The 22,775-nt window shown below is 38.9% G+C and overlaps 1 protein-coding gene across 14 annotated transcripts in view; it reads left to right on the plus strand.

The window, feature by feature from the left end:
• The window catches only part of FHOD3 (formin homology 2 domain containing 3), a 374,713-nt gene that overhangs the window by 227,921 nt on the left and 124,017 nt on the right, over window positions 1–22,775 (plus strand). For all 14 annotated transcript variants that reach the window (XM_063163493.1, XM_063163547.1, XM_063163530.1 and 11 more), the window contains exon 7: window positions 22,397–22,508. In XM_063163493.1, coding sequence (XP_063019563.1) covers window positions 22,397–22,508 — 112 coding nt within the window. The remainder of the gene's footprint in view (window positions 1–22,396; window positions 22,509–22,775) is intronic.

Below are 22,775 nucleotides of genomic sequence, written 5' to 3' on the forward strand. Positions count from 1 at the left end.
TTTAGTGGGTAAACTTGTTGATTGCAAAAGGAAAGTTACAGAATCATAGAACCATAGAATTGGTTTGCATTGGGAGGGTTAGCAAGGATAATTTAATTCCAGGCTCTCCCTGCCACATGCCGGGACACCTTCCACTAGACCAGGTTTCTCAGGGCCCTATCAACCTGACTTCAAACAAGTCCCTTTGGGGCTGCTTTTTCTGCATGGTGCCACGGGCAGGTTAAAGCATGCCTGTGGTTGGTAGTCATTTCATGAGAATTTTGAGAGAAATAGTACTCACAAAAAACCCTATTTTTTTTTTTACACAAATGAATCATTTAAGGTATGTAGAGGTAGATACTCAGTCAAAAAGCTTGACTAAATTAGTGTCCATTTCACAAGTCACTTATGCATGTGCTACACTGAAGACAGAAACAAACTTGAGAATTCCATAACTTGATCTTTTCCTCAAGAAATTTCTCACCCAATCTTATGCAACTGGATTTTAAAGTGGGTCTCCAAATAAATGTCAAAAAATGGATTGTAGTAATGGAGAAGGTTACAATTCTAAGGATCTTAACAGGTATGAATAAATAGCAGCGTCTTAACAGGTATGAATAGCACAACCTAACCCCAAAGCATGTTGAGTGAAATCACTGCCAACCTGGTGGTTTGCCCTCTTGTTGACAATCTTGGAAATATGAAGTATTTGGATCTCATTGAATTTTATGGCCATATATTTTGAAAAATAGTTGTGTGTATAGATGGTCTATTCATATGCCTGATTTTTGTAAGGAACTGTGCTGTAGAACTGTCCTATGCTTTATTCTCAATGTGTTTGGAAGGTGATCTAGGAACTCTGGCTAGCTAAAAGAATTAAGAATCCAGGAAAAATCACACGGCTTGGAAACCTGCTGTGATCAGTTTTACATGTTTTTTTCCCAGTCTGCTGCCCTGATGGTTAACAAACCTTCCTGCAGCTCCTGACAAATGAGATGCTCCATATAATTTAAGCACAGGCTATTTAGATTGCATCATTGCTCTCTTACCTCTAGCCACAACTCTGGCAAGCCTCTAGTTTTGTTCTGTTTTCAGGCCTAGACCAAGTAGAAATGTTAGCTGGGTATCATTCTTACAGGCTTTCTGGTTCCTTTGCTTCCTAAAAGTGTTCAGAGCAAAACTGAGATCTCCTCTCAAAGCCTAAAATTATTGCAGTCTCACCCATGGGCTGCCCTGCATTCGAGATGTTGGTGAGCAGGTGCAACTGCTTTGAGTTTACTGAAACCCTGAACATCCATCTCAGCAGCTGCCTCTTATAGTTAATCTACTGTGCATTTGGCCATTGAGCTGTTGTTATGAAAATGGCTGCGGGAGGCAGAAATGAAATCCTGGCTTGACTGGAACTTCCCTATTACCTACTTCTTGAGGTCTTGAGCCTATGCTCACCCAGGCCATCAGAGAGCTTTCTTCCTCTTTCACTCAGAAACTGGATCATCACTGTTGCATGAACTGAGTTTATTTTGAATTGTATTTAATTAGTGCTTTGAAGATAAGGATCAGGATGTTGCAATAAACTTGGAATAGGATACACTAGCCAGCACAGACTGTGTTAAGCACTTGCTTTGGTCCCTCCAACTCAGCAGACAGATTGCTGTGAGTGCTGCTGCTCTTTACCAGACATATTTTTAGGTAGATTTCAAAGTCCTTCCATCAGACATAAAAGTAGTTGAGTCCTGCAGCACTAACTATTCCTGTAGCTCCATCTGTTGCATTCCCTTACGAGTATTTTGAAGGGATGAATACACATTTTTCTGTGGTCAAAAGGAACTCTTGTAGATTAAGGAGATACTAGAAAACATACAGTTCCCTCACAAGATATCAGAGATCTGATTTCAACTCGTTTGAAGTGGGGAATGAGAAAATGTAATGATTAACTGCCAGCAATGTGGCCAATGCTCAGGCACAACTTTTCACTCAATCTCATCTATTCAAAACTGTTTAAGAAAGTGTCGGGTTAGAGATGAGTGAAATATGTCCAACTATTCCCAGAAAATACCATGCATCTATGCAGATGTACAGATTTCTGGTTGTGAAGGAAATGCAAGAAGAGAGATAAAAAGCAAGAGTTATACTAGAATTAGGTGGGGTAAAAACTGAAAAGCAACCCTAAAGTCAGTACTAGCTTTTAGGATTGCCTTGGTCTCCCTCACTAGAGTAGTTCAGTGTCACGTGTGTGAGCAAAATGCTGTGCTTCACACCCTAGCTATTAATATATATATTTATTCGATAATGGATTACTATTATAATAACATCTATATCTGATATTAGCTCCTAGTGTTTTCTAACAAGCATTATGTCCAGCACTGCAGTGAAAGGAGAAGGAGCAGTTGGAAAGTTTGTCTGTATTGGGGACTGAGACTAAAGAAAATGGAGCCTACTTATTCCAGCATGCTTGAAGCCACCAGCAGCAAATGTCTTTGACAATAAAATTAATTGCCTAACCAAAAGAAATAGAAAATAAGTTGTCAGGTGAAGCAGAATGAAGAAATATAAGAGAGTTTCTTGAAGGATAAAAAGATGGTAGTTATAATCCAGGCTTATGGTACAGTATACTCATGAGAGTTTTATGCATATCTAAATGCAGAAATCAACTTGGCCAGTATAAAGCACATTGTGGTCATTATGACAAACTTTTTGGGACAGCTGTGTTATCATTTTTCAGGGTAGAAATATCAATAATCCTAACTCAGGAGTTTAATAAGCTGCATTTTCAGGAGTGTTTTAAAATTAAAATAAGTAGCTGTGTCTGCACCTTTTCTGGGAACACTGTTTCATGAACTCTGGTGCATAATGCTTCAGTTTCCAGAGTTTCCCATTTTCTGGTGTTGTTGCTCTTAGGTGTTTTAGTGATGTATCTTTTATGACAGTGGCTGTGGTGCTTGGCAGAAGACATCAGAAAGTAGGCTATTAGAAAGTTTAACTGGAGCAGCAGGGAAACATCTTCTGGTGCACAGTCATTGAAATGTCACCAAACTCAAATGTGTTAGCTCAGACCTTTAGTGAAGGTCAAGTGATACAGTTTTCTTAATCTATCTAATAGTTAAAATAATTATTCACAAAACGTCCTCTAATGCTGGCAAATACCCTCTGTGCTCAGTCATTCCTTCTTGCCTTCACTGACTGGGCCATGTCAGTGGCATGTGTGGTACAGGAGATAGATCACTATGAAACATAAGAAAATGCCCAAATGAGATTGGCTCAGTTGGTTACAGCACAGTTCTAAAATAGCACCAAGGCTGGGGATTCCATCCTTGAATGGGCCATTCATTTAAGAGATAGACTTCATGATCCTGTTGGGTCCCTTCCAATTCAGAATATCCTGTGGTTTTGTGAAAATGCACCATAGTGAATGTACATGTTTCCACAAAGTACCAGTGCCTTATCGGAACTGTGTGCTGAGACCAGTGTAAGAGACAAACCTGGCATCCAGATGTCCTGAGACTTCGTTAAGTGTCCTGAATTTCTGGCAGAGCTTTATGGTTATTCTGTCAGTAGAAGGCAGCGTATGGGGGTGGAGGGTTGCAGTGGTGGTGCTGAGAAGACTCCTGCACTCCTATAGAAGAAAGGAGGCGGCCAACCTTTGCATTTTTGAGTAGGTGTTAACATTCTGGGGTTTTTTGACTGTTAAAGAAAGGGCATTATGGTAATTGTTACTTATTTCATCAGATTTGAAGGATGCAGGTATTCCATCCTTATTTTAACAGAACTTTGGGCTCAGTTTACATATTTATCTCAATGCGCTATGATATTTATTCTGGTACAAGCAGAGTTCAATTGATTCATAGTATGTGGGTAGGATGTTTTTGTTAATCACTTAATTTCTCAAACTGTTTGTAGTAAACTTTGTAACTTCATTACCAAGTTACTTCTTTCTCTCATCTCTATTTTGATGTTTATTGAATTGTTATTAAAGATATTTGAGAAGAATGGCCCAAATAGGGAGAGAGTTTTTACATTGGGAGACCTAGGCTGAATCCAGCTGCCCGGCACATTCTTGAACCAGTTTTCAAATCCCTTTTTGCCTTGGTCCCTCATCTGGAAAATTGGTATTTGGATTTTAGAGGCCTGGTGGAAGAACACAAGGAAGTAGAAGGACAGATTATATGTGAAGACAGATACGTAGGTAAAAGTTGAACCTGATACTAATTGTTACCATATATGCTCTTTTGGCATCACTCAAAAAAATGTTTGTCATTCTTTCATTTAGAATAGCTGCTTTTAAAGCAAAGGCTACTAGCTGAAAAAACTTGGATAACAGAAAAAATAGGCTGTATCAAAAGTGGAAACTGCCAAAACACACATGATGGTTTTGTATTCAGCATGTAGTGCACCCCAAGGAACCTCTGAGGTGCAAGCAGCTCAGACCCTCACCAGGGTATTACCCAAGACTCATGGCGACCTCACAGATTTTATGTTGGTCTCCTCAGTTACACAACTTGCCCTTAGGAAGAAAAAGGTCTGGTAAGACGCATGGACCTCAATTATTTTCATAAGATCAAGATCAAAAGGAAGGTTCTTTGGTAGGTTCCTTTTTTTTTTTTTTTTTCTCTCCACAGTTCTCTAAGAGTAGTTGATACCATATAAAGACTTTTCAGAATAATTTCCAGCATACCAGCAGGTTTTCTAGCTGACTTCCATGATACACTGAAATGAGCCTCATCTGGGCCTGCTGTGTACTCTCTTCCCATATTCTGACCCTCTTTGATCACAGCAATTGAACAAGGAGTTCAGATGCTTCCTGGTTTGCCCCCCTCTATCTCTTCACTGTTTCCCCTTTTTGAAGACTGCATTAATAAAAAACAAGAATGTGATGTTCAATATAAAACATACTCGTAATACCTCAGCCAGCATGGAATTTTTGTAGATTGGTCCCTTTTATTTTTGAATTTCCTCTTCTAATAAGAAGACACACAACTGTAGTAAATGTATGCTTTGCCTTTTTCATTTCCAGCAGTGTGTAACTGCTTCCTTCTTTAGCTCAGTAATAAAATTAAAGCAACCTCTCTGAAGCCCTTTTTCTCCATTGCACTTTAAATGTCAGTGTGGTTATTTAAGCATCTTATTGTTATGTTTTTGGAGAGGAATGTAACACTTCTCTAACTTAGAGTTTGACTGCTTCTGCTTCCCCAATTAAGCTTTTCCTATGACACAGGCTTTCTTATAGTAAAGAAAGAGTAAAGTGGGAGAAGAGACTACACAGCTATTAATGTATGGAGTCACTTCAAAACTGTTAATCCCTGGGGACTGTGTTTTAGTTCACTGTGTTTTCCTGAGGATACTAAATATATTAAAACTATATTAAATATATGTGTCTATTAAATATAGTGAAATGTTTTACTCCTTTTATTAAGTAGAGAGGATAGAATTTCACTTCATAATTTTTGCTCGTTTGTGTCACTGCGACTCTGTGAGGTTTGCAGTGTTTTCTGTTCAGGTAATTTTTTCTTTTTCCCTTTCTCATCTGCAGTCAAGCTTCCACAAATACACACTCTTCACATCAGGTGTTTCTTGGGCCACCCTTCCAGGCACTCAGGAACTCTAGAGCCTTTTGCAGTAAAAACTGTGCATGGCTGCAGGGGGAAAGACATGTTACACCACCTGAAAGTAGGTTTGCTTCCAGATCTGAACTGCTCAGATGGATGTCCATAATAGCTGGATCCAGTAGAGAGATTTGAGGCAAACTTCCTTAGAATCAGGATATACTTCAACTTTTGTCACTGGTCTGCAAAATTTTTCCTTCTTGTTCTTTGTCATCCCCTTCTGATGAAGGGATGCAATGTGGATGCCCAGGTTCAGCTTCTGGCAGTGGAAGATCATTCACAGCAGAGCATCAGACAAAAAATTTCTATTCACTACACAGAAATTGAAAGCTATGTTAAAGACACGTTGCCATTTACTAGGCTGTCTTTTGTAGAGCAACAGCAAAGGCTCCGAGGGTGTCCCAAGGCATTGGACCACGGGACAGGATCTGAAAATCAAGCACAAGATTTTCCTGATGTCATCATTTGATGTAGTACTACAGTTACTCATCTTGGAGGTTGTTTTGTTTCATTTCCCTCCTGCTCAGAAGGGTGGGTTAGGATTATTCGTCATCTTTGGCTAAATTGATGCGAAGTTATGTGGAACAGATGGACCAGACTTACTTTACCTACAGATCTGACTAGTTCAGTCCCAGTCTGCACCATTTATGACACTGTGGATGTTATAGCACTGGTAGTGTCCTGCCACTTGAGTTATTAGTTAGTTACAGAAAAAAAACGAAGCCTAAACCAGCATCCTTCTTGTTACCACCCTTTTCAAAGGGTGTCTTCCAAAGTTTTTGCAGTAGCTTGCTTTTCATCATACAAGTAAGTTGCAGTCTGAGGGGGAAAAAGGGAGACATTTCACTCGTTGGGCCTCTGGGAAGTTTTAGTCTTTCCCTTTTCTTTGAAATCATGCTTTTGATTTGTGTATCTGAATTAATTTTAAATCCTTCTTTGTAAATGGAAATAGTTTGTTTAAATATCCTGTGTCTTTTGAAACAAAGGGTAATGAAAATTTTGAAAATTTTAGACTAGATATTAAAACCTCCTACCTCCATCTAAGACTCCAGCTTTCCTGCATGGATACATGCAGATGAAAGCTGATACACTCATTTTCCCTGACTGCTCTGGAGAAGCAGCATCCTCAGTGGTGGCCACCACGTGCTTGACAAGAGACCTGACAGGACACATCCTGTACAGCCAAGATACAGAAAACATTGCAGCTGTTCTCGTGCAGAAGGAAAAAAAAAAAATATCAGTGAGGGGAATGAAAAAAGCAACTTGCCTTTCTGCCTTAGAAAAACCATCCCACAGCACCACCTAGCAGGCACAGATGGATATGAATAAAGAGTGTGAGGGCAGGACTGGAGCAAAATGCCTCTGGGAGAATGCAATGTTGAGCAGGACTATGTGCTTTAAAAGACTTATTCTATCTAACACCTAGCATGGGTTATTGATAAAAACTGAGTTGTGCTGCCTTTCCCTCAGGCAATTGATATCCTTTAAGTTTGGATATTTGTAGCTTCATACAGCTAATGAATCTCTCTGCATGTCTAATGAAATGCATCCTCAGTTTTGGGGTATTTTTTGTAATCTGGAGTTTTTCTCTTTAACTCCATGTGTTTCTAACACATCTACTTTAATCACAGTGATGGAATTAGTTATCATGGAATTCTATGGTTTTGTCTGCATTCAGTCCAAGGTGCTGGGGAGGAATTACCCAGCTGCCTGCTGAGGAATACTGCCAGAGCACAGATTCTGAGGAGGCCAGTAAGCACATCCTCATCAGGGAAAGATGTATTGTAAAATAGTTAAGCTACAGCTGCTAGATGTCTCTGTTTTTAAAAGCAGTTGTTTTACACGTTTGTTCTAGGGGGCCCAGAACATGGAGCATTCTTTTGAGCTGCAAATGTGAAGCATTTATTTGTGATTCTATAGCAGCCTATTGCCTCTCCCTTGGTTAATTTTGTTCATCTCCATAGCTTACAAAGCCTTTTAGCCTTCATTCTGCTATCCTAAACAGGCATAAATGAAAGGCTCTGGCAATACCCACTTGTGGGAAGCTGTCTAGGAGATCGAAGGGAAAAGTCAGGGCTGCAATAAAAGACCTGCTTTCAGAGCATGAGTTGTAGCTGGTTATGCTGAGTTAGAGTAGCACTGTTTCTGCTGTGAATATATGGGTTAAAAAAAATGACTCAGTAATTAGGGAGGAGGAGTAGGACTTCCAGCTTGCAGGGATTTTTAGTTTGGTATTATGCATTTAGGCTGATCTGCTGTACTACTCAGAGGCAGTAAAGAGGGATCTCTGGCAGCAAGGCTGAAGTCCAGTCCTTTCCAGGTTCTGAGATCTTACTTTCCTGGTTAAAGCAGGTGACGGTCTATCAAGACACTTAATTTGCCTGGTAGCATTGGCAAAACTGATGTTATTATTATTTTTCTATTATTATTAATAATAATAAGAAGAATATTCAAGAACTGTACAACTAAATCCCTATGTGGAAATTTTAAATAATTCTTTCAAATATTGCAAGACATTTTGCTCTTACAGAAGGAAATGTGCTTATGTACTAACTTGTGTCAGGGGGGGATGGAAACACCACCAGAAAAACCCAAATTTTTTTCTGGTGTTTCCATGCTTACTGTGGTAATGTCTTTCATGCCATTCACACGGTTGCTCCATATGAGAGCCTACCATGAAAAACTTGCTAAAACCAAGCAAAATTGCACCAAAAGTAAGAATTCAGTGTGATTTTAGTGCTGTCAATAAAGTCACCTCCTCAAAACCTGTACTCCACTGCATTGAAAGGGTCAAATCTCAATTACGTTCGCTTTTGTCTAAATCTGTCAGAACTATTCCCATCAGGCATTACACAGCTACCGCAGTGCATTTCAGTTGAGCTTTCTTGGATGCAAAGGATAATGTTCTGGAGCAGTTTACTGCTTTTGTTAACTGCTGCCCATCATTAATGCATCACTGTATTTACTGATTTTGTCTGCAGTTACTCTTGACTTCAGAAGAAAGTGGAAGTAATCTCTTGTGGTTAGTTCAGGAAGAAGAAAGGGTTGGGGTTTTTTTGTTGGATTCCCCTGTCCAACCCCTGCCCCACAGTCTCCTTTCTGTCCCTCTGTACTGCTCCCAAAGAACTGAAACAACTGCTCAAAATTGATCTATGATGCAAGTCAAATCACTGCTGATTATGATCTCATGCTTCTGTGGGTTCAGCTCTTTGAATGACCCTGGCAATTACTTGGCTAAAAACTATTCAAGTCCTAGAAGCTGAATAATTCTTAAATACTGCATCTGAAATCGGTTTCATTCTGATGAAACAAAAACTGAAATATGTGTGAAACAATTCCGCAAGTAAAGGCACATCTCACTGTGCAGTAGCTTAGTCAAATATGCTTAGTCAAAAGTCTTTAGGTCCAGAACAGTGCACTAAGGGTCAGATGAAGAGAAACACAGACTCTGGAATCTGATCCCTTGTCACTGCTGCTGCAAACCTATAGCTTGGCAGCTACAGCCTCTTCGGAATATACGGCACATACTTGACTTCAGCTATTACATTGCTATTTGGTGTTTGTGGTCACATCTCAGGTGATTTCAGATGATGCTCTGTTGGACTTCGGAGGCTCTTTTAACCTCACTTGGGAGATGAGAACCTAGTCCAGTCTTGTCTTTGAGCTGCACATCCAGATTTCCACAAAAGTAGGCTGCAGGGAGACTACACATGCCGATGGGTTAGTTCAGAAGCCCTGCTGGACCTAACAATTCTGACCATGAGTTTCCAAGCCTTGAATACTTTTCATTTCCATGTTCCAATTCTGCTGTATAGAAAACATGTTTCTATCCCTTTCTGTCTGCTGTCAAACTAGACCCAAAGTGAGCGTTACTGTGGTGCTGCTGAGGACCTGAGACACAAAACTTGAGTCAGTTCTCATTCCTGAGAAAACCACTCAGTATTCTCTTAAATGCTTGAGAAAATGTAATTCAATTAATATACAATATCACAGATTTTTACTGTAATCCCAGACCATACCTGGTGTCCAGAGAGCTACAAGGTATCATTGCATAAAAAATCTTGTCTTCACATGATACATGAACTGAGAACTACATTTTGGGCATATGTATAGGCACTTGAATCTTAACTTACGTGGAATTGCTTTTTTATAGTGAAATTAGGTAATCTCTGTGATCTGGTGAAAATAAGTGTTAGGGATTTTTTGTCTCTTTCAGTATATGTGTGTTTGGGAACTGGTATGGGTGTGTGAGAGAGAGGCAGAAAGTAAGTTTCAAGTGCCATACTTTGAAAAAAAAATTGTTTAAAATTTATATTTAAGAATCACTATTTTTTTTAATTCATGGTTTTTATATCTGTTAATTTTTAACCACGTTTAATAAATTAGACACCATCCTGGACAACTAAGTGTAGGTGGCTTTGCAGAGAGCTGGACAAGATGATCTCCAGAGAGGGCCCTTCCAGCTCAACCCTTAAGTGAATCACCCAAACTTCCTCCTCTTTTTCCTGCTGTAGTGGTACCCACATATGTTTGCTTTATACTTTGAGGAAAACTGCAGAAGCCAGATCTTTTTTATGAGCTGTAACAAAGACATTTCCTTCTAGTCAAACTAAATTGGGATCCAGACATGGAGGTTAGTGAAGCTGAAGTTAACTTCATCTCATCTGCAGACCTTTGGAGCACAATTGAACATGAGTGTGATTAGAGTTAAGCCCATATTGTTAAGCCTTTGCCACATCACCAGAAGTGCTGTATGGAAACAATTCCATTTCTCTTATCAAAGCAGGAGTCTGAGGAGTCTTTTTCCAGCTCTTTCACCTTTCTGGGATTCAAAACCAACCATACATATTTTCAATTTGTATGTTTGTTTGATTTGCTGTAAAATTGGGGGTGGATAGAATGAGTTTGATTGATAAAAGTCAGAGGAAGGAGGTAGCTTGAAAGAGTGGAATTACATTATGTCTTTGAACACTGAGCTTTGTAACTCTTCAAAAATAGTTATCACTTTAATAGAAGATCCCTGTTGAGAGAAGCCTACAATAATATAACATATCCTTACAGTTGTAGACCTGTATGCAGAAGTTGCATGCTTGCTAGCACTTATGAAAACCAAAATTGAGAATAACCCCATCCTTGTCCTCTTCTGGCAAAGGAGGGAGTTAGAATAGTGTGACACTGCTAGGGCTGTGTAATTAAGCAGTGTCTTAGCTGATATGCAGAGACCTGTGTCTCCATAAATCAGGTTTATAAATGGCTCCATGAAGTATTCTGCCACTCCCTTCCCATGATGTGGGAAGCTGGAAATGTCTAGTCTGTTACATTTTTGTTTTCAACGTGAAGTTTTTTTGATTTACAAAAAAAGCATCTGGACTAGACTGATAATGAGAACTGGATTAGAGGATAGCAGCCTCTTCCAGATTTAGGACAGACAAACAGATGATTGCTGGAGAAATATGATCACTTCTGTTATGTTCACATGGCCCCCAGCTCTTTAGGGGAAAAGTATATTATTTATTAACTTTATTTGGCAATTTATCCAAAGGTAAATAAGTGTCTGGTTTTGCAGTCAAACCTCTGCTTCTGAATAACTTTTTATGCCTGATAATACTCAGAAGTTTGGGAATAGAGAAAAATCTGCAGTCTTTATGTACAGTGAAACAATATTGCTTTTATCATTATAGTAATAAATGGAATATATATATATGTGTGTGTCTATATATATATATATATATGTATATGTATATGTATGTATATATATCCTTTCTCTAGTTTTGCTTTATTATATATTCTTTCAAGAAGAATTACTTGCAGTGGGTTTGTCCCATGGTTTGATGTGTGCTATTTGTTCTTTCAACAGTTTTATCATTTCAGTAGTTCAAACCACTAGCATTTGCTTTTTAAGATGCTTAAAAAGAATAACCTGTTAACAATGAATTGCTTAAGAAAGATATTGCAATAGGTAATATTTTATAATTTGGAATCTTTGTTGATGTACTATCTTCAACCATTTCCACATACTTTATTCATAGGTTGTTATGATTTTGTGTTTTTGCTGTTGAAATGTTGTCTGTAAGATTGTACAGTGTCAGGAAAGGACTGGTAACCATATCATTCAGCTTACAGTTGTTTTCAGGCGAAGTTATTTAAACACAGGCAAAGTTTGGGTATTTAATATGAGTACATTTTAATGAAACTGTTGAAAGAACAAATTTCACGTGCAGAAAACCACAGAATAATAATAGAGTCATTTTCCACTGTACTTGCAAACTCAAATAGTTTTTTCCCCTCGGGTCCTTGAACTCAACCTTGATATTATTTAAACAGGACATTTCCAAGGCCACTAATTCTAGCAAGTTGTTTCATAAGCAGTAGAACTAATGAAACAATTTGTTATCTTTGTTTTCCTTCTTTCTTGCTTCTTCCTTGCCATCCCACATGCTCCTGGAGGCTCAGTCCTGCTGTGTGTTCCATGCCTGCTGTCTTTTGTGCAAATAGCCTGCAACCTGCAGCATGGCTGGTGTAAGGCTGAGGACGGAGAACCAAGTTTCTAGCTGTGTCCCTTTCAAAATGACTGGAAACTTCCTTTTCTCTTACGTGATTACCAGCTTGGGGTCTTTTGTAATGCCTTTTTCAACTTGAGTTGTAACATAACTCCATTACTGCCAAGAGTGACAGAGCAGTGGGCAGATAGATCCCATAGTTACAGGAGAGAATCCAGAAGCAGGCAGTGAGAGGGACAGCAGAGCTGCCTAAGGAAACAAGGGTGACAGTGCTGTGCTCCTCATGGCTGTTGTGTGTTTCAGTGGGTTTAATTTTTCAAGAGGCTCCAAGAGAAGTTACCCTAATAGTTCTGTTATTTCTGTTTTCCTCTGACTTTGACCATAATTCATTCATTTTATTGGTGATGGCTTTCACAATCAGGGACAGGGCTCTACTTGAGCGACTCTGCTTTGGCCAGGAGGAAATTTAACATCCTGAAGATATTAGAGTTTTAATATTCTGTTTTGTACACAGTTCCCATATCAAACGTAATGAAGATTGTGAAGTCCTCTCTGCTGCTGTCATGAGGAAATTTCTGGTCACCAGCTATATAAATCAAATTATAGAGAGTGGGTCTTGGAAGAAAATAGTTTGCTATGGAAAATTGATGTGGAGCAAGTGACTTCCTTCTACATAATTTCTAGTCACTCAAGAAAATTATTCAATAGTAATTTGATCTTAAATCTAAATACTTAATTCAGAATTTAAAATATTTCTGAAAACACACATTAGTCAAATACTTACTTGGAGGCTTAAAAGAAGAAATAAGATGCAATGTTAGATCTTCTGTTTGCCTTTTAAATGTACAGTACTTCAGCTTTTCTGGACATAAAATGTGATCAAACACAGCATGCATCACAGAACTGTTGGATTACTTGATTAATTGTAGATGACTTTCAGGTGCTTACATGCTTTGCATGATATACCTTAGTAATAGATTATTGAATCCCTTCTCTCTTTAAAATTAATTGCCTTTTGTCTTGAGTAAGATGACTTTGTATTATATCACATGTTTTGTCAAACAGAGATGTCATTCAGCAGTATAACAAATGCTAAAGAAGTGTGATATGAAAGGGATCTCAGAGTAGGCAGTGAAGATAAAGTCCTATCTGCAATTAAGTTCATAAAAACTCTTTTCCTCTCCCATTTTTTTTGTAACACAGTTAAGGAAATATCAACTTGGCCCTGCCCAAGGAAAAGAAGTTGCTGAAACTGCCAATCTCTCAAACCTTTCCGGTTGCCAGAGGTTCAGCCCAATGACCATCTGCTGAGGACAGCACAGTTCAAGGCTAAAATCATGCATCAATTTAGGGGGCTGGTGGGAAAGCTCTGCATGTAACTCCTCAGTCATAAAAAAAAAAAAGACATACCAAATGGCCTTAATCATATTTCCCCTATGCAGGCGCACAAAACCCATTCTTGTGATCCATTTCAATTTGCAAACTCATTTCTAATACAGAATTCTGATGCTGCATGGCTTCAAATCTTGTTGTTTATTATCTACTTACCTTACTGTTACCAAAATATGAAATGTCATTATTGCATCTATTGCTGAACATATCATCAGGGTAGTGTTCAATCTTTAATTTATTCTGCTGATCAGAAGCATGCATTTTATTTAATAGACATATGACTATTCCTAAAGACCCATCAGGTCTGACTGTGAATTACAGACTTTAGGGTCATGGATTTGCTGGAACTACCAAAAAATGACCTAGTCAGGCAGTATGTTTCCAGATGCTAAGTTTTGTTAGAATGACATTATTCATATCATAATATATTGTTGCTGTTGCTTTTGCATAAAGCTAGTTTAGCATGTACCCAACAGAGATTTTGCTATCTAATGAAAGGAAAAGACTTTACTAGACCATCTTGCTCTATGATCCATAACAGGAAAATGCTAGAAAACTGAGGCTAGACATAAATAAGGTTCATGTTTGTAGAAGACAAAAAGAGAATAAAGAGGTCTGTTCCTTATCATGTTTGATAGCATGTTACACACAAGCATGAGTCTAACCAGAAATTGGTTCTCATGTTACTGTGGTTTCTCTCAAGCTAAGTGTTTTATACCTTATTTAAGATAATTCAATCACAATCTTTATCCGGAGAAGACAGGGCTAGAGGTACTGATAGTGTTTATTTTCCTAGAGTCCTAAAAGGTACCAGTGTTTGGGAATGGTTAATAAAAGAATCAACAGATGATACAATGAAACTGCACTATTTAAAGAGAGAAAGAAAATTAAATCTGAGTGTAAATCTTTACAAGCGAAGCATAATTCCTAGTCTGGACACAGGCTGATGGCAAATTTCCAGTGAAATTTTTTTGGTTTGCGTTTTGCAATGGAAAAAACTAAAACTTTAATTGAAACCAAGCCCTTTTGTTTCAGCAATATCTGAAAAAGCCAAATAGAAAGGCATTTAAAACTGTGTAACACCTAATAGGTCTGTGGTTGGGCCCCTGACAAAGGTGCAAGGACACCAGCTCAGAAGTCACCTGAGGGTAAAGAAGTTTAATCCTTTTATGTCCTATAATCTCCAAGTCCTACCCTGTCCTCCTTTCTAGCTCAATAATTACATGTGATTTTTACACAATGAATAGTTCTTGTGGGATACACTGGGGGATTGGCCTGGTTGTAGGGGGGAAAAGCACAATGAGATTCCTCTCACTTTGTGTGTTGTCCTGGAGAGCTGTGAATGGTCTTTCATTTATCCTGTCATAAAACAAAAACAAAAAAAAGTCATTTTAGACTACTTTATGGGAGCAGAAAATCACTTCCTCATCTCTTCAAGATTGTCATTGATAGTCCAAAAGGAGGAGAGGGGAATACCCAAAAAAACCCTGTAGCATCTCATGTCTTGTTCCAAACGCTGCAGCCTCGGGTTTATTCAAACAATGTCTGTCTGATGTGGCAATTGGTGCAAGAGAAATGCAGCTACATCGGTAGTTCATTAGGAGTGACTTAACATAGGGCTGATTTCTACCCCAAACATATTCTTTCAAAGCTCCCATCAGAACTGCATGTATTCACCTGAGTGCCACTTTGACCTGCTGTAGGCTTGGATTTGTTCTATGAGTTGCCTACTTCTGTGCACAGATGTTTTTTTTTGTATTTCCCCCTTCTTCTGGACCATGATTGATGGTGTACATTGTAATTTCCAGGCATGAGCCTCTTTTTTTTCCCTTGTTGACCATTCACTAATCACTATTTGCTCATCCCTGTGTTTTGTTGGTAGGCCAGATGAATTTCTTTTTAATGACCGTCTTTCTCTTCATGTCAGAAGTCTCACCACAGATAAATGACAGATACACACCACATATGTAACAGTGTGCAGAACATGTAATCATTACACAGTATGTTTGCAAAGTTTTGAGAAATTTCATTTTCAGAATAGTAAATGCATGTATTTCTCTGCCATTCCTAACATTACACATTCTGTGGAGGAAAAGAAATTAAAGGAACATTCAGAATAAAATGACTGTTGTTTAACTGATGGTTTTGGAGCATCTTGCATCTAAGCTTATAGGGGTTTTCAACTCAATCTAATTCCCTTCACAGCTTCAGTCCTGAGCTAGCAAAGCCCTTAGCAACAGTTCGTTTGCCTTATTTAAGCATCCCTCTTTGAAGATTTGAGCAAAAGTTGAATATTAAAATGCAATCTGGCATTGTTTTTATATTAAAACTTATAAATATTGCTTAAAATATAGATATGGCATCTCATGCATTCCTATTTGTTCTATCGGTAAACCAGCCCACAGAAACACAGATTGTTTAATAGTTAAATCCCTAATGATATAAAATGCCTAGGTGTTCACAGTATTCAATACCTAGAATGTGGGTTATTCACATGCTTTGTGCACACTGTATTTAACTGTGTATGTATTTATTCTAGAATGTGGGTTATTCACATGCTTTGTGCACACTGTATTTAACTGTGTTTGTATTTATTCTAGAATGTGGGTTATTCACATGCTTTGTGCACACTGTATGTAACTGTTGCCTCACAGCTTTGTGATCCTCCCTGTGCTTGGGCAGATGCTGCATCTCTGAAAAGCAAGTGTGGGAATTGGCACCTGTTCATTGTGATCCATCAAGCAGCTTTCAGGGCCCTAGCACATATGAATTCTTTCTTCCTTCTGGTAAAGGAAGATTACACTTATTTACAAAGTTTTGGTTGATATTCTGTAGGTCATTTGAATTTCTAATTTTCCATCTTTAAAGATGCCGCTTTGAAGTTCTGATGGAAAATAAGGGTGATTGGAAGTTCTTGGCATAGGTGACACAGAAGAATCTCATTCTTTTGATCATTCCTGCCTTCAGGAACTATGAGTAAAAAGGAACTGAATTACTAAATAGACTTGTCACCTGTTTTTGGACTGAAGTAACTGGCCTCAAATGTCAGTTTTGGACAAGAGAGAGACTAGAAAGAATTTGGGTTGTTTCTATGTTCTGTAAGGCATTTGCAAATCCTAGGATTAGGGAGCTTCAAACGTTTTACCCTCTAATGTCTTTCCCCTTGCTTGTTTGGCACCTCAAGCCCCAATTTTGTCTGGGTTATGTAAGCACTCATATTTGCAAAACTCTTGCTGTAGCTGTTAAAGCTCTTTCCAATGTTTAGCCAGCCCTGCATGCTTCTGAGACAGAGGTGGCTCTTCCTGCTTATGCACTCAGTGCTGGAGCTCTTGGTTGGCTTTCTGCAGTGCAGATGTGGGAAAGGTTCACTAAGATGTTGGATGCAGCAGAGGCATTCTTTTGCGTAAATATGGGAGCATGTGAAATACTGAAATAACAATGTTGCAGAGATTTCAGAAAATTTAATATTAATTAAAAAAATAGTGGGATGTCATAAAATCACACAATAGAATGGTTTGGGTTGGAAGGAACCTTAAAGATCACATAGTTCCAATTCCTCTGCTATTGGGTTTACTTCCACTAGACCAGTTTACTCAAATCCCCATCGAACCTGGCCCTGAAAACTTCCAGGAATGGATCATTCACAACCTCTCTGGGCAACCTGTTTCAGTGCCTCACTACCCTCACAGTGAAGAATTTTTCTTAGTGTATAACTATGATCTCTTTCAGTTTAAAGCCCTTACCCCTTCTCTTCATAAAAGCTGGGAAAATTACAGGTGTTTCTTTAAGCATCACACTATTTTAGTCTGTGTATTTATTCTGAATAAGAGAATATGAATTGGAGCAGGCGTTAATGGTGTGCCTTTGTGTGAATGAAGGTCAAACACATCCCAGGATGGGCTGAGGGGAGCGCAGCCACCGAGGTGAAGGAAGTGCCTCTCCCTCTTTGGTGCTGATAAGGCAGCATCAGGAGTTCAGGAGTCCAGTGTTGGGCTCCTCAGTATGAGATAGATATTTATCTACTGAGCAAGTGCAGTGAGGCTCACCATGATGGTCAGATGGGGCAGACCACGTCGTGCTATATGAGGAAAGGAACTGGATTTTTTCACCTAAGATAAAAAGGAAAATCTTATCAGGGCCATTCCAACTTAAATTATTACTCTGAGATTCTCTCAAGCTCACTATTTATATTTCCTTTTTTTGATTTTTACAAAGGAAAACAATATATTATCATAATATTACCATATTATATTAATATTTATTTTACATATTTGTTGCTTATTATAATAAATAGTGGCTTTATATAGATACACTATATATATATATTTATATATAATGTATTTAATTTATAGATATATATATAAAACCTTCAATTCCAGGAAGATCTTTCCTCCTTTTGTGAACAGAAGTGATTTTATTTCCTTGTAAAACATGAAATGGAGTCGAATTGCAGATGATGGTGGGATGCCAATGGGCTCTTCCTGCAGCACTAGACCTGAAGTTGGGGGCATCTTTGCACCCCATGAGAGAGAGGGGTTCCAGCTTCCCAGTGCACCTCTCCCAGCCAGGCTGTACTGGTTGTACTGGGTGTTTCTTTAGCTGCAGCTCTGCCTGGCTGTATCCTACAAAAAGGATGAGTAGCTGACCTACAGTAAATCCAAGTATGCACTTGGATTAGGTTTCAGAGGATTTGACCGTAGTAAATATTTATTTAAAAATTCAATGCCTATTTCTCCTTTAAATTTGAATAGCGTAAATCCGAAGTAGCTACATGTCCCCAAGTAAAATATTTTTATTCAATTTCCTTTTTACTTTCTTCCTTTTTAAAAGGAAAAATAATTGAATCCGGAATGTTTCAATCTGAACTCTACAAATATTGCTTTGGTCTCTAAGTCAATGAACTTTGTGACAACATTCCTTGTAAAGGTTAAAGCCTTTCCAGACAAGTGATTAACAACTGTGATAAGCCCTTCCATGAGACATGAGTTTTGCAGCCTGTTGTGTGGTATCCCTGTCTGAGTCTGTAACTGTCTAAATATAAAAAGATAAAAGAGAAAGGGATTGCCAAACTGCACTGTATAAGGTAAAGCGAGTCAGAGGGAAAAGGTTTATAATTTTTCTTCTTCCTTTTGCGTTGCTGGCTTGTTCTTATCTTTAGCCAGAAGATGCTAGCATCATTTCCTCTCTATAAATTGGCTTGCACATGACACAAAAATACAACACGAACTTTATTTTCTCGCTTAATAGAAGTTCTGATGCTTCACTGTTTGGATATTCAAGAATCCTGATTTAATCTCAGAACTGTTAAAAAATTATTTTACCAAGCCCGCAAGTGTGCATATTGTCTCAGTGAGCCTTCCTTTTTAACTAAGCAGAAATATTTAAATGGAATTTTGGATTTAGTTAGAACAACCAATGTTTGCAGAGTGATAGTAACAGGACTTATTTTGAACTAGCATATCTATTTCTTTGTTGCCTTTCTTGTCCTATTTGAAGTAGAAGTGTGATTGGCCCATGGGTTTTAACAAAACTGTGACTATTGAAGCAGATTCAGAAAGCAGTTGATCCCCTCTTCAATAGTAAATGAGTACCAGGAAAAAATCTCACAAGCAGTCTTAAAAGTTTTCATTTAGTTTTTAACAGCGATTCAGATTATTAGTGATTCACCTGCTTGTGAATGAAATATGAAATGTGTTTCTATTGCTCCCATTGCTGTGCCACCTGGGTAAATCATGTGAAATGAAATTATGGTGACTGGCAAAATGTCCCATGACTTCGCAAAAGGAAGCAAGAAAATCAGTGAACAGCTGCTGCTTTTTTCCTTTATAGCAATCTTCCAATTTTGAGATTGTTATTTTATTTGCAATCTAGCTATATAATTAATTGAAAAGGTATGTCCTGCAAACACATTTTAGAACTCACACAGGAAGCTGTGAGGATCTTTGGCAATCAAATAGTTACTCACAAATGGGAACTTCAGTCCCACAGGTGGTCACAAAGGGAACATTTAACAGATTGGACAGAATATGGGAGGCCACATTAAAAAAATTCCTTGTGCTTCACATGGGTCCTGCCACCAGGTATCCCTGAACAAACCTTTCAGAGACTGCTTGGTGCCACAGTGGATAATAAGAGCTGGTTTAAGTGTGAGTATGTCAGGCTCTGGACTGTTTTTGTGTCTGGGTGTGACAGGCTATCAGATGTCTCAGAGGGGCTTTGGCTGGCTGAAAATTCAGTTTCCTGGGGCAGTGCAGCTGCTCAATGACTGCCTGCTCCTGTCAAGAGCACTGTTAATGCAGTTTAGAAAAGCACTGCAGGATGAGCACAAAGACTGTGTGGGTCATGGGTAGCTAGGTAAGTCCTCAGCATAGGCATAGTGCAGCTTAGTCTAGGACTCCAGTGTTTTGTTTTTGTCTTGCCCAAGTGTCCAGAGCAGCAGGCAGGCTTAAAAGTGCCCACAGGGCTCCCAAATGCGATTTTCTGTTAAGCAGGAAACAGCATCATTTTAAACGCAGGTTTTCTCAAAGCTAGTGTTTGTGGTGGTGCAAGAAGAAAGCAGCCATGGTATGCACCTTCAGGGGAAAGCACATCCACTTCCAGGGCTGATTAAATCTTTTGTGAGGAGCTGAATAAGGCCTGAAAATTTGCAGTTTGACAATCTGAACTTAGAGTGTCCTTCTAGGACCTAAATGGTAAGCAAAACGTAGCTTTCCAAATCGCTCCTTTTCTCCAGGACTGCTTCTGACTGTCATTTATTCCTTACAAATCATCTGTTAGCTTGTTAAGCACAGGAAGCTGATACCTGCAGATAGCACCTGAAATCAGCCAGCTTGAGCCTTGGTCTGCTGCAAGTGCAGTGGGCTGCCCTGAGGCTGCTCAGGGTTTGCAGCGTGGCAGGTGCAGAGGGACCAGCTCCTCATTGCAGCAGGTGCCATGGCCTGCAGGCAACAATCTGAGCAAAGGTACTGCCAAAGGTTCTTCTTCCTGGAAGAAGATTTGCAAAAATAGACTAAAGCCTGGTGTGTCCCCCACTGATTGCTTTCAAATGGAGACATATGGAAACTTTGCCATGCATCACTTTTGTGAGAATTCATCCTGTTGTCACCACATGGCTGAGGCTTTAAGAACCATCAAAATTAATATACAAGCTCTACTTTCAAGGATAAAAAACCTTAATCAGATTAGTAGGTAGTATGTAAATGGTTGTCTGGGAAGCATGTTAATGCTAGAATAGTTTATAGTAATCTGGTATAACTCCTATTTACAAAGTAACTTCACAAAAAAGTGCTGACTTTTTGGAAATTCTTTCAGTATGTTTCTTAAACAATTGAACTTGATTCCTAAGAGAAATGTCACCGCAGACCAGCAACTCCATGGTATTGGCCTGACAGGCAAATACATGGATGTACAGTGCAAATGTGGGGAAGTGATTTGTTGTGTTATCAGGTTTCAATTCCCCTTGACTACCTCATGTATCTATGAAGTATCACTGCAGCAGTACAACTGCTAATTAGACTAACCAAGGGTCTTAAGGGACCTGGTCAGGTTTGTCACTGGTATTTCCTGGCTGTCAGCCCTAAAATTCAACCATTTGACAACACATAAAGCCTGGAAAAAGCCTAGCTTCAACAGCAGAATATTTTGCATTGCTAGTAGTGCCATTGGGGGCATTAAGCTCAATTCTAGATGAGTGGGTAAACCCCAAGAAACTAGGCAAGTAGCTGGGATCACTGTTGACACTGAACAGTGTGTTAACAGCAGCAAAGCTGCATTTTTGCTCATTACCTTCAAGTGAGCTCTAGTATATCTCCATGAGTGACTGTGTGAGCACAGCTGTTGCACTTGCAGTCTTTTTTAGAAGACACAGTCACTGTCTTGTGACCATGTGTACATATGTGAATTTATTAATAATGATTTTTTTTTTGCTTCTTAGGATTTGTATTAAGAGGACTTGAAAAAAAATTTGGAAATGGGAATTAGTCAATATTGACAGAAACTGTATGGTAATCCATTATTGAGATTGAAAGAATAGCAAATTTGAACCAGTATCATTTCCTGCAGTAAAAGCCCTCTTAGTATGCAGAGCCCTGCCTATTAAAACATCCTCCCCTCAAGTAAAGAGTTGTTTTTTCGCATACCTGATCATGCCAAGTCATCATTCTTGCTTATCCTTAAAAATTCTTACTCAGCTCTTTTAGTCAAGTGATCCTCCCTGGAACTGGGAGCTCTGAAGTGAAACTGATAGAGTTTGACTATTGAATTTTACCAATGCCGAGTCTTTGATGAACACTCACTCCTAAGGACGTACAAAAACCTGAGTTTGAAAACTTGCAGGTAGAATGCTCAGTTCCAGTAAATCACACATTTTGTGACAGGGTGGGATAGTTGGACATTAAACACACTTCCTCCCAAGTTGTGTTGAATAGTGAATATCAATCTATTTAATAATTTAGGGGTTAAACAGTAGCATTATAAGAAGAGAAGAAAGCATAAGGAGGAAATCATCCCATCATATAGCATTTTGGCAGGATTAAAGTCTCAGAGGAGAAGGAGGAAATAAATGTGTTGAAAAATAAAGAAATATATGCTTTGTTAGCTCAATAAGTTCTGTATACATCAAACTTTTGGCAGCAGTGTTGAGGATATGCAGAGGTGGCATGTTCACCCTTTTGTTACTTGTGGCAGTATTAAGACTTCATTTGCATTTGTTACTTGCTGGGGATTCTCTAGGAGAGCACTGTCTAGTGAATTAAATTCTCACCCAGCTGTTTACCTTCCATTTTTCAGTGCTGTCACAGTTTAATCTCTTCTGTTTGTGTGTTACTACCAGATGTGGACTGCTGGGCTTGCTCTTGCCCAGTGTCACTTCCCACAGCTGGGAATGCTGCAGTTTGGAGAATGACAAGTCACACTCTTTTCTTCCAGTTTCGCCTGGTGGTAAAGACAGCACTGAAGCTGCTGCTGGTGTTTGTGGAGTACACAGAATCCAACGCCCCACTTTTGATCCAGGCAGTCTCCACTGTGGATGAAAAGAGAGGTGAGTAGCCTTACCAGGGGGTTGCAACATCCCTGCACTGCTGAGATCAAGGTGGCATTTCATCACTGCTTTCAGTGGTCCTAGAGTTGCTGTCATTGATGCCTGCTTTGTCCAACATACCTTTCATTTCTTAAAAGCATTTTTTAAGTATTCATATAATCTAAGGTTGTTTGAAGAATTAATTGTAATGGGAAAGTGAAGAGGGAAAACTGAAGAACTCCATTACCTCCTGGGGTGCCAGAGTCATTGCCCTTTCCCTGCACCCAC

This window comes from Melospiza melodia, chromosome 1 (assembly GCF_035770615.1).
Source record: "Melospiza melodia melodia isolate bMelMel2 chromosome 1, bMelMel2.pri, whole genome shotgun sequence".
In the NCBI taxonomy this organism is placed as follows: Eukaryota; Metazoa; Chordata; class Aves; order Passeriformes; family Passerellidae; genus Melospiza; species Melospiza melodia.